The following is a 14,904-nucleotide window of genomic DNA, read 5'->3' as shown; positions in this document are numbered from 1 at the left end:
ATAAAATAAAAGTATTTACTGAATATTAATAAATGAATGAAATATCAGCTACAAAAGTTCATTGTCAAATCACAGTGCTGTGTATCAGAAAGAGTGTGGTCATTTGTTTATTATTATTTTTTTACTTATACATTTATTATTATTATTATTATTATTATTATTATTATTATTATTATTATCATCATCATCATCATCATCATTATTATTGTTGTTGTTGTTATTAACAACAACAACAACAATAATAATAATAAATGTTAAATAGTAAAAATCTGTGTTAAGAAGGTCGTAGATATTGTGTACGCAAAACAAAGGAAATGAGAGGAAGAGCTTCCGGGTCACCCCGAATTGTGTTGGATACAGCTCCGTTGTTCGAGAAGTCGAGACTGCAGTGCACAAAACAAAATAAAAGAAGAAGAAAAAACACCTTTATTGATTTTGAGAGGCGGTGAGTATGTGTTAATATATTATTATACTGCATTTGGTTATAAATTTTTATATCACAGCGGCAGTTTATTATCATCAGTAATGTCGCGTTCACAGAGACTGGACTTGTAGGCCAGAGGCCGCGCGCGAGAGCCCAGTGAAACACACTGAAACACACAGTAAACAAATAACATAGAACTGCTTCGTTGTGTGTTTAATGTATTTAACATGGCCTTAACATTGAGACGAAATATTTCTCTTTCTGAGTGATTATGAGCTGTGTGGCGGAACAGCGCCGGACAATTAGCATAAGTAGCTGTGAGCTAACAACCGACCCACAAACACCACACCACGGACCCACAAACACCGGCCCACAAACACCACACCACCGGCCACCGACCCGCAAACACCACGCTACCGAGCCACAAACACCGACCCACAAACGCCACGCCACGCCACGGGCCATCGACTCACAAACTGTGTGTAGTTTTGTGGGGTGTCATATCAAACAGTACTTTATTTAACTTTTTTTATTTTTTGAAAAAAAACCCAGAAAGTACTTGTGCTTTTACTTGGTACAGCTACCAAGCTGAGTAATCCTGACGCAAATGTAAATAGGTGAAATCTTATTTAGGTGAAAATCAACAGGATATGACGAGGTTATGATAAACATCGAACACATGACGTCATGACGTGTTTTTTGATATTTATCTGCTTTAACTCATCACTTTTTCTTGGATATTTAAGAAGGAAACGAAATCAGGTACTGAATTATAATTGTGAAGTTATTATTGTCATCTTCTCTCCTTTTTTTCTGGATGGATATGAATCTCTCTTTGAAGATTAGTGACCCACAGTGTCACTGCAACCGGAACACAGTTTTATCACATCTGAAAGTGGGTGGAATCCATGTGAAGTTTGATTACAAACTCCTTTTCCAAAAAACATGCCATGAATTATGCTCTCAGAACTGCTGAAGAGAAATGAAAGTAAAGTTTGTGTAAAGTAGGACAGTACTTTATGGATTTTTTTTTATTAGAAAAAATCCATATAAATTATTACAATTACCATGGTGATAAATTAACCTGCAAGTTGTCTGTCATGTTGCTGTTAACTTATTTGATTGTGCTTTGAAACAGATAGAAGAAAGCACTGATGTGAGTGGGCTTTGTTTCAGCTGTAGGATGAAAAGCTGTGCTGAGTGGGGAAATTCCGAGAGAGATGAGCAAAGCAGAACAGAGCATTGCCTGCTGTTTGGAAAGATTAGTGAAAAATATAGACTTTTGTTTACCAAACAAATGTTATACTATGGTACAACTGAATTCCGAAACCTGATTGGTCAGGAGGTGTTTGTTATTGTTTTGTAACAGCAGCACTCACGCTGGTATCAGTTGCAAGGCAAATCACACGTTTCTATTAATGTGCTAACACGCGTTATGTAGAATATGTTGTAATGCAGGATTATTTCCGTAGTAACATATTGCACAAATCAGATTTGCAGGTCTCTCGGTCTCCGGTGTGTGTTCCTAAGTCCAAATTCAGCTCCTATTGAAAAAAGGAATAAATGCAAGCAGAAACCTGCTTGTTCCTTTAATTTCCTCATTTTGTTCTCTGTAACTAAATATACATTGTTAATTGCTATTGACTGCTGTTATGATAACACGGGATCCATTGAGGGGGCTTGTTACCCTAAATTAGATTTAGGGTAAGGGGGAATCTGGCACTTAGACTTAATCATTAGACTTAAACCTCGGTGCTATATAAAGGTCACCCACCTGCATAGGGTGAGGATCAACTTCTAAAACGCTGCTTTACTTAATCAAGATTTCTTTTTAAATCTGTGTGTCTGTTCCTGATCAGGCAAATGCTGCTGCCCTGAAGTAGTTTCCTCAGTGTGTGACGTGGACTCAGAGTCAACATGGAAACTTCTAAATCACCCAGGAGCTGGAAACATCACTCACGGTCCAGATCACAATCAAGGGACAAAAAACGAAAATCAGGTAACACTTTCTGTGATGTCCATAAAATAAATAAACAGGTACATGCCGAATTCTAGTGAACACTGGACAGGTGTTACATAAAATAATTGCAGGCTATCTATTACACACACAAATATATTGAACAGATATTAAAGTAAAATATCCATTCAGGACCGGAACATCCATTAAAAAAAACTGCACTTTTAATTTTAACCATAACATTTACTTTTGACAAGTCAATTAGTCAGGCATCTGCTTTTGTTCACATCAGAGGTAATAGTAATAAAACACATGAATAGAAACAGTTTATTTAGTGCATTAGGGTCAATAAATATGTGTATTGAAAATTTAGGGAACGCCAAAAATTGTCTAGTGTCTTTCATGGTTCTTGGTATTTGTTTGTCAAGATGTGTGTGTGGGGATATTTTTTTGTTTGTTTGTTTTGTTTTTTGTTTCTGCAATAATTTTCTCTTCATTTCAGGTGAAAAGAAGCACAGAAGATCCCGGAGCAGAAGCAAAGAGGTAACTAAATTACAGACCATTTCACTCATGTAGGTTAAGTTGATGTGGTCACTTGATTAAGTAGTTTATCATAAGAACAGGGTAAGTATCAAAGCTTTTATGGGACAGGATGAAATAGTTCTTGAGAGATGATAATTTCTTTGCTTCTCTCTCACACATGTCAGTTATGTGAAATTAGAGATGACTAAAGTAGAGTACAGATTGTGTGGGAATTTTCTTTTTGGTGAAAGACTGTATTTAGATCTCATGATAACATCTCTATAACAAATTACACTCAGCGTGCTAATGCACGAAGAGACACTCTGAAAAGAAGACGCTGCTGACAGATAGCAAAATTATATGCCTACAACTGGACAGGTAACTATCAGCCTCAATCTTCCACTTGATTATAGATATTATTTTTATTGCTGTAATTTTCCCAAGTCTCCCCACATGAGTTGCATTGATCTTGATCAATCTGCATGAATGTTGTGGAAAAAGTGAACAGAAAGGCTAGCACATATGAGTTGCAATTGTTTCAGAATTAATCTAGCACATCAACAGGGGATGCCACAGAGAGCCTGAATTTAAATTAAAATAAAACTCTGACACAGGGCCGTATTCAGAGTTGCGTTCTGCTGAAGTTATAAAGCCGTTAATACTGAATGTTCCCATCATCTTTTACTGTAGACCTCAAACTTACCTACACACCCAAGTCGTATAAAAACAAGAAGTGCAGTGTGACTATCCGATTATTTGTGCTCAGTCTGAAGCATGTTGTAGCTTTGTAAGGTCAAACTCCTGTAGATTTCCATTTTAAGAGCAGTAATATATGTGTAGACTTGACACACTGTCATCAATTTATTCTCATGAATCATCCTTGATGATGGACAATTTTTTTTTTATTATTTCATTCTTACAATAAAATGATGAGTTCCACGTATGTACAGTAAGCTGTAACCACAGCAGGTGACTGCTTGGTCAGCTTGTCCTTTAAACTCGGGTATCTAAAGCCTTCCTTAACCTGTTCAATGAATTCTGCTGCAATTCTGAGGCAGCTGCAGCATTTTCTTCTCTGCCTAAACTTCACAATCTTTCCTGCCTGAAGTAGAGCATATTAGGCTACTTCTAGCTCCTTGTCTTCTATTATAAGTTGATGGCTGATTAACGTGGGTGGAAAACATTTCTCTTACTTTGAGAAATAATTTGCTATGTTCATGACAAATAGGAAACGTCTGCTTCCTGTTCGTGGTGATAGTGATGTAGTCACAATAGAAAACTATTAGAATATATTTTATTTTTTTTTATTTAATTTTTTGTGTGTCTTTTGCTTTAATGCATCTTTATGTTGCAGTTGACCCCAAAAGGGACCAGGTCCTTTTTTTAATTTTTATTTTTTCACTTTATTTTCTCAGGCTACATTTTTTTCCCCACAGGTTTTTAAGGCAAGTGCCTGACTTAAAGGTGATGATATACAGTTCAGTACCTTCAGTTCTGAGTGCCCTAAACAAGACAAATCTGGCAATCTTGGAGGCGTGATTTTGAAGTGTTGAACTCTGAATACGACCTTCATTTAGGGTTATGCTAAAATAAAATTCACATTCTTATTTTATGATTTTATTTGTTAATAAGGATTTTCTTTTTTTGAGGGGGTAGATAGGGCTGTGCGTATTAATCTTCTTAAAGATGCTTGTTCTAAAACTGGCATACTAACTCTCTTTGTCGCACTATTTTCCTGAAAGAGACCACTTCTTCTTAAAACAGGCACGGCGGAGGGACCAGGACAAGATGGTAAGATCACATAGCCGATCCGAAGACCTGCTGCACAATTCGGATAAAGAGCGCGAGAGGCTTTCAGAAGACAGTGGAGAGGAGCGACACCGCAGAAAGGACAAGAGGTCCTCCAGAGGAAGAAGCCCGTCCAGATCACCCTCAAGGGAAAGGTAACAAAATATAATCATATAAATACACTCATTATAATTTATCAAACAAGCATGATGCGGTGCAGCCACAGATGTTCCTTTTTTTTCTAGATATATTCTTGCTTTTTCTTTAGCCGTTTGTTTATTTATTTCTCACTCAATGCATTCATCAAATAGAATAGAAAGAAAGATGTCAGGAGATCATGCATATCCATTGTCGACAGAGTATAATGCTAATTCTGCATATGGTCCCACTTTTAGTCTTTCATACACGGGTGCAGTGTAGGGTTAGTTTCTTTTAAATCTACATTTGAATTGTGGAATTTTCATAAACAAATAAAACTCCAATCAGGCAATATCAGAACTTATAAACTTTAATCTTTCCTACTGCACCACCTGAAGTACATGCGATCAGTAAATCTTCAGTGTTAACGCTGTGTGGTCTGTCGGTTTACTGTCCCAGAAGGCATCATAGTCGAAGTCGGGACAGGCGAAGGTCTCTGTCACGCAGTCGTGAGCGGCGGTCAAAGAGTAACGAGAGGAAGAGACGACCCAAATCCCGATCACGTTCCAAACACAGACAAAGAAGCAAAAGTCGCAGCAAAAGCAGGTTTGTCACTGTAGACAAATCCTAAGTTATTCAATACTAATGACTACAAATGCATTTCTTTATAAATGAATTGCTAGTACGTCAGTATAAAATACTACTTCAGCTACTTTGGTTGGTTTATTGAATTTCTCCATCACAAATAACCTTAAACTCAACCTAACATTATGAATTACAACCTTCTAGTCCGAATATAAATATAAATATATATAAATATAAATGACAATCCAAATATTGTTCATATTTTTCTTGCAACAGAGAGAAGAAGAAAAGGATTGAAAAGATGAGAAAGAAGAGTCTCAGTCGTTCTGCTAGTCCTGTGGCTTTCAGGGGCAGAAACACCGCTATGGATGCACAAGAGGCTTTGGCCAGGAGGTAGAGTTGTGGTCTAATTTAAAATATATAATGCATAAACAAAAGTCTACACACACCTGTTAAAATGTCAGGTTTTTGTGCTTTAACTCTCAGGAATTTTCCCACCCTCAATGTGAAATTACAATGTATAAAAAATGCCAATGAAAGACAATCTCTATGGGGAAAAAAGGGAAAAAACTAAACGCAATAACCTAGTTTCATGTGTGCGCACCCCTGAACAAATACTTACCTTTTTGGGTGAGAGTCTTGGCGTCAGCTTGGCATATCTTGACTTGACAATATTTTCTTACTCTTTCTTGCAAAAACATTCTAGATCCATGAAATTGCTGGATGCTGCCTCCACCATGCTGAACCAACGGTATGGTGTTCATTTGGTGATGTGATTGATTTTGTTTTGTTTTTTAATCACAAACATGTTTTAGAACTATGCCAATTAGACCTTTTGAAGTCTGATTAAACCATAACACATTCTGCCACATGATTTGGGATATGATATAAAAAATGATTTCTGTGTAGTTGCCCTACCCCACAGATTGAGAGATTGTCACATTCATCCCCAACTGTAAAAGCACACTTATGCAACCATGTTATTGTAAATTTTGCCCTATGTTTGATTTGTTATTTCACATTGATGGTGGAAAACAGTCTGACACTTTATCTTAGGGTTTTTTTTGTTTGTTTTTTACATTACAATAAACTTGACATTAAGGTGGGCTTGTAGACTTTTTATATACATTGTATACGAAGAACTCTTTAATTCTATACATTTCTGGATGGTTCTATATTTTACAATAGTTGGGTGGATCCTACATAAGTGTTTTTCTTATCCCTTGCAGTAAAAGCTTTGCTTGATTTAATTCTACTTTAACACATAGGTTGGAGAGAGCCAGAAAACTTCAAGAACAGAAAGAGAAAGAGCTGCTGGAAAAACACCACCACCAGCAGCAAGACATTGTAGCAGGTCAGGAACTTTCATTTGGCTCTATTTAGTGTTACTTATACAGCTGGTGAAAATGAACAACTTTAACATAATTGTCTTTACCCTTAAGCAGCAGCAACAGTGCCACTGCTCTGTGACAAGGCCCCAGCTGCCGCCTCCAGTCCGGCTCTGAACGTGGCAGCGCTGCTTGCTTCTGGCACACAGGTCACACCACAGATCGCGATGGCAGCACAGATGGCAGCGCTGCAGGCTAAAACACTGGCAGAGACTGGTATCGCTGTGCCGAGCTACTATAATCCCTCAGCTGTCAACCCCATGAAGTTTGCTGAACAGGAGAAAAAGAGGAAGCTGTTGTGGCAGGGGAAGAGGGAAGGGGTGAGAGAAAGGGTAGAGTCTGCATTCATAATATTCAGTTTGTTTTAATTGATGTTGACAAGTATTTGAAAATTGTGAAACCTAATTCATTAAAATGATCTTGTGTGTCATTTACAATCTTCATGTTTGTGTTAAAGGATAAGTCTCAGACTGCAGAACTTTGGGAGAAGCTGAATTTTGGCAACAAAGACCAAAACGTGAAGTTCCGCAAACTAATGGGAATCAAAGTAAGTTTAAATCCTGCACTTTTTTCCTCTTGATGTATTGTCTGACCCTGAGCTTTTATTACTTTAATAGGAAAGAAGGAAAAATGACTGTGTGGCCCAAATAATTAAAATAATTCATTATAATACACAAAAAAAAAATTCTTCATTTATGAAGAAATCCATTTTCTCAGATTCCTTTGGTTCTTATTTTAAAGACAGTTTATGAACAGTCACATGCTGTGTTTCTGCTCCTGTATCAGAGGAAGCGTTAGATGGAGGAGAAGGATGAACATGTAGTCCCAGGTGTGAGGACATATTTGTTTGAAACATCCATCATAGTTGGCTTAAATAAACAAGTGTGACTCCATCAATAATCCCTTTATTGCAGAAGCAGAAACACTGCAGAAGAAACTGCATTTGAATTTCCATATCAAGTTATTTTGTGCACACAGAAGTGAATGAGTGATGCTAAGGCCAGAGTTTTTGCTCCCAAAGCAAGCATAAAGACACGTTACAAATTTAGACCTTAGGACTCGAGAGCCCTCACATTCATTCTTAAGCCAAATAAAATGATGACTCTTATTTTCCTGCTTAAGACCCTATAGTCCAAGAGGACTTCTCTGTTTTAAACATGTTTTCCAGGAACAATTAGTTCAGAGGAATCTTGCACAATCTGAGCAGTGACATGAGTTAAAGAAATTTAAAGTCGTTTTTCTCATTCTGTCTTTCAGTCTACTGTCCTCCTTTTTTAAAATCTTGCTGAATTTATCCAGAGCAATCAACCTTTACTGAATATTGTCAAAGCCTTAAATACTTACTCCAAATTAAAAACATTGACATGAAGAAAAATCTATGATGGCTTTTATAAATTAATGTAATTAAAATAAATCCTGGAAAATTAAATTACAACACATCACCTGTCTATCAAGGAAATGCTTAATTCATCCACTATCTGCCCCTTTTTTGTGTTGGCCTGTTGTAATAAAATTACATGTTTGTAAGCTTTGTTTTGAAGACTGTACACTTGTCTGTGTAAAACAATATTAACAGTTAGTTACTGTGGACTTTGTTCACTAACAGGCTGATGAGGTCTTAACTTCCGGAGACCTCAACGAGGAAGGCATGAAGACATTGCAGCAGCAGGAAGAAATGTTCCGTAACTTGGATGTGCAGTATGAAATGGCACGCTCCCAGACACACACACAGAGAGGGATGGGCCTCGGATTCTCCACGTCTTTCTCTTCGCGAGGGATGGACCCTGTCTGAATATCCACCATTTCACTCTTCCATCATCGGCTCAGCTTATTTTTAACACGTGTATAGAAAGCTGACGCTTTAGATCGCATGGATGTTGGTTTGCATCTGTAATTTATTCAAATACCATTATTGTCTTGAAAGAATCCAGATGTAAATACAAGTGATTTGGTTTGTTTTCGTTACAATTGTACTGCAGATCTCCAGAAAATTACACAAAGGTGCAATAGGATGCTGCATAGCTTTATGGGGGATTTGAATGTTAACTTTATTTTCTGTATTTTTTTTTTTTTATGTATAATTGTATAACTCTGTTTCCCCTGTGGATAGAACAGATAGAAGATGTTGCTTAGAATTGTGCTATGAAGAACATGACCGAACCCTTTCCATCAGAAAACACTGGCATAGTGGCCAGAAGTGTGTCAAGCTGTTGTAACTGCTTCTCATATTAAATATTTTGTTAGCCCAAAAATGTTACTGTGATTATTATCATCTTTCAGTTGTTTTTTTATTTTTATTTTAATGTTTTGTTTAACTTGTCATAGTCATCACGAGTTATGAACATTTCTTTTAATTGAATACAAATTAGAATTCTAGAAAAAAACTTTTTTTAAAATGTAACATTTTTAAGACCAACAGCTAAAATTTGTGGTGGTTAAAATTAAAATATAATTAACTAAATTGTATACTGTATGGTCAAAAGTTTGTGGACACCTGACCTTGACACCCATATGTAGTTCTTCCCCAAACTGCTACCACAAAGAGCACACAATTTTATGGTATTGCTTTGTATGCTGCAGATTCCGCTGTTAGCTTCACCAGACATGGTGGAAGTCAAGCCAACAAAATAACTGGGCCAATTGTCTGTAAAGTGAAGCAGGAATTCTAAAAACCTTAGACTCAGTATGTATCAATGACATCCCTAAATACAATAATGTCTGTCTACCTGCATATGAGACTGGAATACAAGACATGAGCCACTCCTGTGATGAGATTATGGTTGGCAAACTCTAGTATGAGCAAAACAATGGGATATTCGCTGAGCCTTTTCCATGTTGCCGCTTCTTCACTGAGGCCCATCCAGTGTATCAGCAAGTTCCTCATGGCCTCCGGGAAGAGCTCGGTTGCTAGATCTTCTGCTGGAGGCAGGTCTTTGATGTGTTCAATATTTCTCATCTTAAATCCTTCCACCTGGTGACTCACGCTGCTGTTGGCTTCATGGAACTGATGACCCAGCCAGCTTGCCACAGCCTGTAGTAAAGGACTGGTATAGATGGAGTAGCCATGAAAAGGAGTCTGAAGCAAGACCATTACTGCTTCAGTCAGTTTTTCCTCATCCACCTGTCCATCAATCCAATATTCAACATAATCCAGAAGTTTCAAGATGGTCTCTTCTCTGTTCATGTCCACAATTGATGTACACTTCACTTTGTTTCCTATGCTATGGAGTCTCTCTGTGAGACTAAATTCTTTAGACTCCACTGGTTTCATTTGGGAGCAGTAATCATGGTCTGCAGAAGAGCAATTATCTCCTTGACCAGATGTTGACCCTAAGGTCACTTCCTCCAGGTCTTCCAGTGTGTCATGAGAGTTTAAATTGTCCTCAGCAGGTACAGAAATGTCACTAGACGAATTATTAAATTCCATTGGTGTCGCTTGAGCAGTAGTTTTTGGTGGTTCCATGTCTAACTGGAGCCTGATGTTGTACACCGAGTTTAGCTGATTATCATTGATCCGGGATTTCCACAGATCCTGAAAGAGAAAATATAAATTCTCAAAACACTGTAGATGATTTTTAGCTATTTCTAAGAGAATGCTGACATTTTATGGTTTGCTCTGAAGTTAGAAATACAAAAGCAGATACGTGTTAGCAGTCTGGGGAAAAAATGCTGCTGTGGGTGAATTCCAAAAGTTTATATTTAGGCTTCAAATTGTGATCCAACCGAGATCATACAAAAATAAATACAAATGACAAAAAAATTGATTCTACAATCTGTGGTAATCTACAGTGTCGCTTGAAAGTTTGAAATCGAAATATCTATATTTCTGCATAAAGATGACCCAAAACATTACCAGATTTTCACACAAATCCCAAAAGCTGACAAAGTGAACCCAATCAAACAAACCAGACAAATATATTATACTTGCTATTTTTTTTATTCAGGAGGATGTTCCAATATTATATATCTATGAGAGGCAAAAGTATGTGAACCTTTAGGTTTAGTACTTATTTCAAGGTCAAATTAGAGTCCAACTGATTTAAGTCAATGGGATGACAATCAAGTCTCTAGGAGTGCCCTGTATTATATATAAAGGACAGAGATATATATAGGTCTGATGTTCATTGCAAAAACAATGGAGATTTCTGAGGAGTTATTCTTGCTCATCAGGCTGGAAAAGGTTACAAAATCCTCTCTCAAGACTTTAGACTCATAGTCATATAGATTCTGTACAAATGGAGGAAATTTATGACCATTGACACATTCCCAGAAGTAGTCACCCAACAAAGATCACCCCAAAAGCAAGACATGTAATAGTCTGTTGGGTCAGAATACAGGGTAACTTCTAAGCAACTAAAGGCCTCTTTTACTTTGGCTTATGTTTATGTTCATGAGTCTGCCATCAGGTGAACACTGACCAACCTTGATCATGTGGGCAAGCCAGAGGACTATTGGGAAAAAAAATTCTGTAGGAATAACGCCAAAATAAAACTTTTTGTTTTAAAAATAGACGCATTATTTTTGGAGAAAGGAAATTGCTGAATTCCAGCATAAGAACCTTATACAGTCTGTGAAACATGGTGGTTGTATTATCATTTGGGCCTGTTTTGCTGCATCTGGGCCAGGGCAATTTGCCATCAATGACGAAACAATGAATTTAGAATTATGCCAGTGATCTCTAAGTGAAAATGGCAAGACATTTGTCCATGAACTGATCCTCAAGAAAAAATGGGTCATACACTGTGACAACAAGCACAAGCACCTAAGTCTGTCTACCAAAGAATTATTTAATAGGAACAAAGATAATGTTTTAGAATGTCACAGTCTTTGTCCTGACTTTAATCCAAAAGAAAAATTGCAGAAGGACCTGAAGCAATCTGTTTATGTGAGGACACCAACTAAAATCCAAGTGTTGAAGCTCTTCTGTACCGAGGAATGGAATAAAATTCTTCTAAGCTGTTGTGCAGGACTGATCAAAAGTGACTAGAAACTTTACAGTTATTGCTGCACAAGGGCTTACAACAGATACTGAAAACAGAGATTCACATACTTTTGCAAGTCACAGATATGTAATTCTGGATCATTTTTCTCAATAATTAAATGAAGTATAATAGCGGTGGCTCATTTGTTTGTGTTCACTTTGTTTACTTTCAGGACTTTAAAAATCTGATTATGTTTTTGGTCATATTTATGCAGAAATATAGGAATTTCTAAATAATCTATAAATATTAAATGCTGTTTTTATATCGCATTATATATTAAATATATATGCAACATTATGAATAAAGGTTACTTTGATGATCAGATAGTTTCCATGGACATCTATCTATTTTGTATATGTTCATTTTTATATGTTAGATTAAAATGCAAACCAATCAACACTATTGTGCAGTCCGTCAGTGTGCTGGTGTCATTCGCTGCAGCAGGAATGAAATATTTACATGCGATTTTCTCCCTTTTCACACTGATTGGTGACCGGATATTATAAAATAACACTATTTTGTAAAAACACGATTTAGTAACACTATGTTACACTACATTGTGGTGTACCCCAATTTCTGATCAAAATGTCTGCAGTTTTTATAGTCAAACTTTTACCACATGAAGGATTTTCCCCATTTATCATGTATTTACATTTACAGCATTTGGCAGACGTCTTTATCCAGAGCGACGTATATAAGTGCTTAAATCTCTAGCATTGAATACATTAATGCTGGCTCACTAGGTTACATACTTAAGATACCTTGAGTTTAAAACATTTGTTCAAAGTTGTATATGTTGTAATGTATATATTTTATAAATAGTCTGTTGCAATGACTATATTTTTAAACAAAAAGTTTTATTTTGGTCTTATTCCTCCACAAATAATTTTTCTAATAGTCCTCTGGGGAAAAAATTAAACAAAACATAAGTAAAATTTAAAATTATATAAGCGAATAATCCATTAATGCTCAACTGTTACAGTTATATTGGATTCTGTTTCACTTTTATGTGACTCTGAATTAAGGTAAAAACCGACGTGTACTAATGCCATGAGTCACTATAATACAGTTTTAAAATATATTCATAATAGTGTGTGGGGACCCTGTGGTGTTACAGTTCTGAAAATCAGATCAGACAGACCAGTGACATTTCCATGTGGTACTCAATACTGTATCATTCATATTTCATTCAAACATATTTATCACGTGTCTTTTTAGCTCAACTGTGTATTATTCTGGAGGTTTCTGTACAACTCTGAGCAGAGAACATCTTTATTTCAGTAAAAAAAAAAGTCCACTTTTGAAAACTATAACAAAAATAACAGAAAGACACGCGTGTTAACCAGTTCCTCTTCAGCATAACTCCTGTATATTTTCCTAACACTGGGAACATAATAGAAAATAAGGGCTGTCAGGTAAAGGCTGTATTGAAAATTCCTGTAAACATGTTTGAGCATAACACTGGTTTACTCAAAGAACATCCTTTCTTTATTAGTTAGTGATAAAATGATACGCTAAATGTATCAGCTACTGATCTTTTATGCCAATATGGTGTTTAGTGGATTAGATAGGGATGAGCTTCTTTTGTGTTTGCTGTAATGGCATTAAAAGGAAGAAATCCACAAAGAATTTAAATTGGGCATGGCCAATAGTTCCCAAAACACAACTAGTGGCTAATGACATGAATGATAAATGAATGATTGCCCACAATGAATTGTCCCACAAGCTTCATACCTGACCACATGTGCCATGAAAGAAAAGACTCCCAGTTCTTGATACGCTTTTATGCTGCTTCCTATAGGATCCTGTACCTGAAGAACACTTCTAATCTCGACCAGATGCCATGTGAACCCCTTCGGTGTTGTTTTTTTTCTTTCAACGCTGTCACATGATTGTCTGACTGGAGAATTGAATGAATACACAAGACCACTGGTGTTCCTAATAAACACACTGCATATATATCATGTATATATCCTAACAGAAATATACACTACCTGAAATGACTCCAGGATTGAAAGCTGCTCTTGTTTACTGTAGAGTTCAAATGCTGCTCGAAAAACCCCATGAACACAGTAGAACCATAAACTGTTATGGGAACAAGGAACTCGCAAGCCTTCAAACCTGAAGTCTGCAAACATACATCAGACAAAACAGCAGCTCATTAACAACATCTATCTGATAATATCACCATTTGAGACTGTTTCTAGTGTAGAGATATGATACCTGAAGCGAAAGCCAGTTTGGTTGCTAGTCCTCTTCGAGCAAACTTGGCATGATATCTGGGATGATTCTCTGTGCGGACGTCTGTGTTCAAAAAAAGATCAGCTCCAAGAAACAGAGGGATCACTGACTCCTTAATAAGTATAAACATATAGCTATTAATTGTACATAACATTCACAAAACAGCATATATTTTGCTTAAACATGATTTACCTCATCTGTACTTGGTTTGGTCAGCTGAATGGAATTATCACCGACTAGATACAAGAATCGAATTCTCCTTTTACCACTTTCCCAGTAGGGGAACTTGGTGACTGACACAGTCTTAGTGCTCATTATTTAACTTTTTTAAAGGTTTCCACCTTTTGTTTTACACGATGGAATACAATTTTCTAGATTTTAAAGTGTTTTAAAGTAATAACACAATGTAATGAACACAACCCAAAGGGCAACTGAATAAATTCAATGCATGGCTCCAGACTGTAGACTGTAGTATCCTGTTATAAAACACCGTTCACTTCAGTGTCAGGATTGTTGACGGATGTTTTCTAGTACACTTCGTAAACAAGAAAAATCCTCCAGGACTTTTGAGGAGAGGAAACAAAGTGAAAATCTATATTTCAAGCTCCAATATTTTTGAAGCCTGTAAATAAAAATAAATAAGGTTCCTTTAATCCTGGTGTTCATGAACAGATCTCAGTTTAAGTCTGAGGATGTAAAACGTACATTATAAACTCGCTGTGTTAAAAACAAATACAGAATTAATTTAAAAAAAATATCCTGTAATGTGATTAATGCGCATGCACAACCAGGGTTGTTGACGTCCTCTTCTTCGTTGTTATTTTGATTAGATACTTTGGATGCACTTCGTTTCAGAAGCGCCCTCTCCGGTCATCTGGC

At 36.6% G+C, this 14,904-nt stretch overlaps 2 protein-coding genes across 14 annotated transcripts; one reads left to right on the top strand and one right to left on the bottom strand.

Annotated features, from left to right (window-relative positions):
• Positions 1-305: 305 nt before the first annotated feature.
• rsrc2 (arginine/serine-rich coiled-coil 2) lies at positions 306-9,054 on the top strand. Of its 13 annotated transcripts, none has more exons than XM_027145666.2 (11): positions 306-445; positions 2,284-2,423; positions 2,884-2,924; positions 4,668-4,846; positions 5,292-5,435; positions 5,691-5,807; positions 6,121-6,165; positions 6,683-6,768; positions 6,857-7,134; positions 7,260-7,349; positions 8,409-9,054. In XM_027145666.2, the coding sequence occupies exons 2-11, from the start codon at positions 2,342-2,344 to the stop codon at positions 8,592-8,594; spliced, it is 1,248 nt and encodes a 415-aa protein (XP_027001467.1). In that variant the 5' UTR covers positions 306-445; positions 2,284-2,341; the 3' UTR covers positions 8,595-9,054. The 13 variants fall into 13 exon arrangements, with proteins under 13 accessions (XP_027001467.1, XP_027001465.1, XP_027001468.1 ...); XM_027145664.2 differs by having other exon boundaries at positions 5,289-5,435; positions 6,860-7,134; XM_027145667.2 differs by having other exon boundaries at positions 5,289-5,435; positions 6,857-7,122.
• An 81-nt stretch (positions 9,055-9,135) lies between these two features.
• si:ch211-110p13.9 (uncharacterized protein LOC562347 homolog) lies at positions 9,136-14,879 on the bottom strand. The gene is made up of 4 exons (XM_047818334.1): positions 14,218-14,879; positions 14,008-14,137; positions 13,779-13,912; positions 9,136-10,334 (listed from the first exon to the last, which is right to left on the bottom strand). The coding sequence occupies exons 1-4, from the start codon at positions 14,338-14,340 to the stop codon at positions 9,525-9,527; spliced, it is 1,197 nt and encodes a 398-aa protein (XP_047674290.1). The 5' UTR covers positions 14,341-14,879; the 3' UTR covers positions 9,136-9,524.
• Between the last annotated feature and the right edge of the window lie 25 nt (positions 14,880-14,904).

This window comes from Tachysurus fulvidraco, chromosome 9 (assembly GCF_022655615.1).
Source record: "Tachysurus fulvidraco isolate hzauxx_2018 chromosome 9, HZAU_PFXX_2.0, whole genome shotgun sequence".
NCBI classification, from domain to species: Eukaryota; Metazoa; Chordata; class Actinopteri; order Siluriformes; family Bagridae; genus Tachysurus; species Tachysurus fulvidraco.
This window is presented reverse-complemented; position numbering and strand designations above follow the sequence as displayed.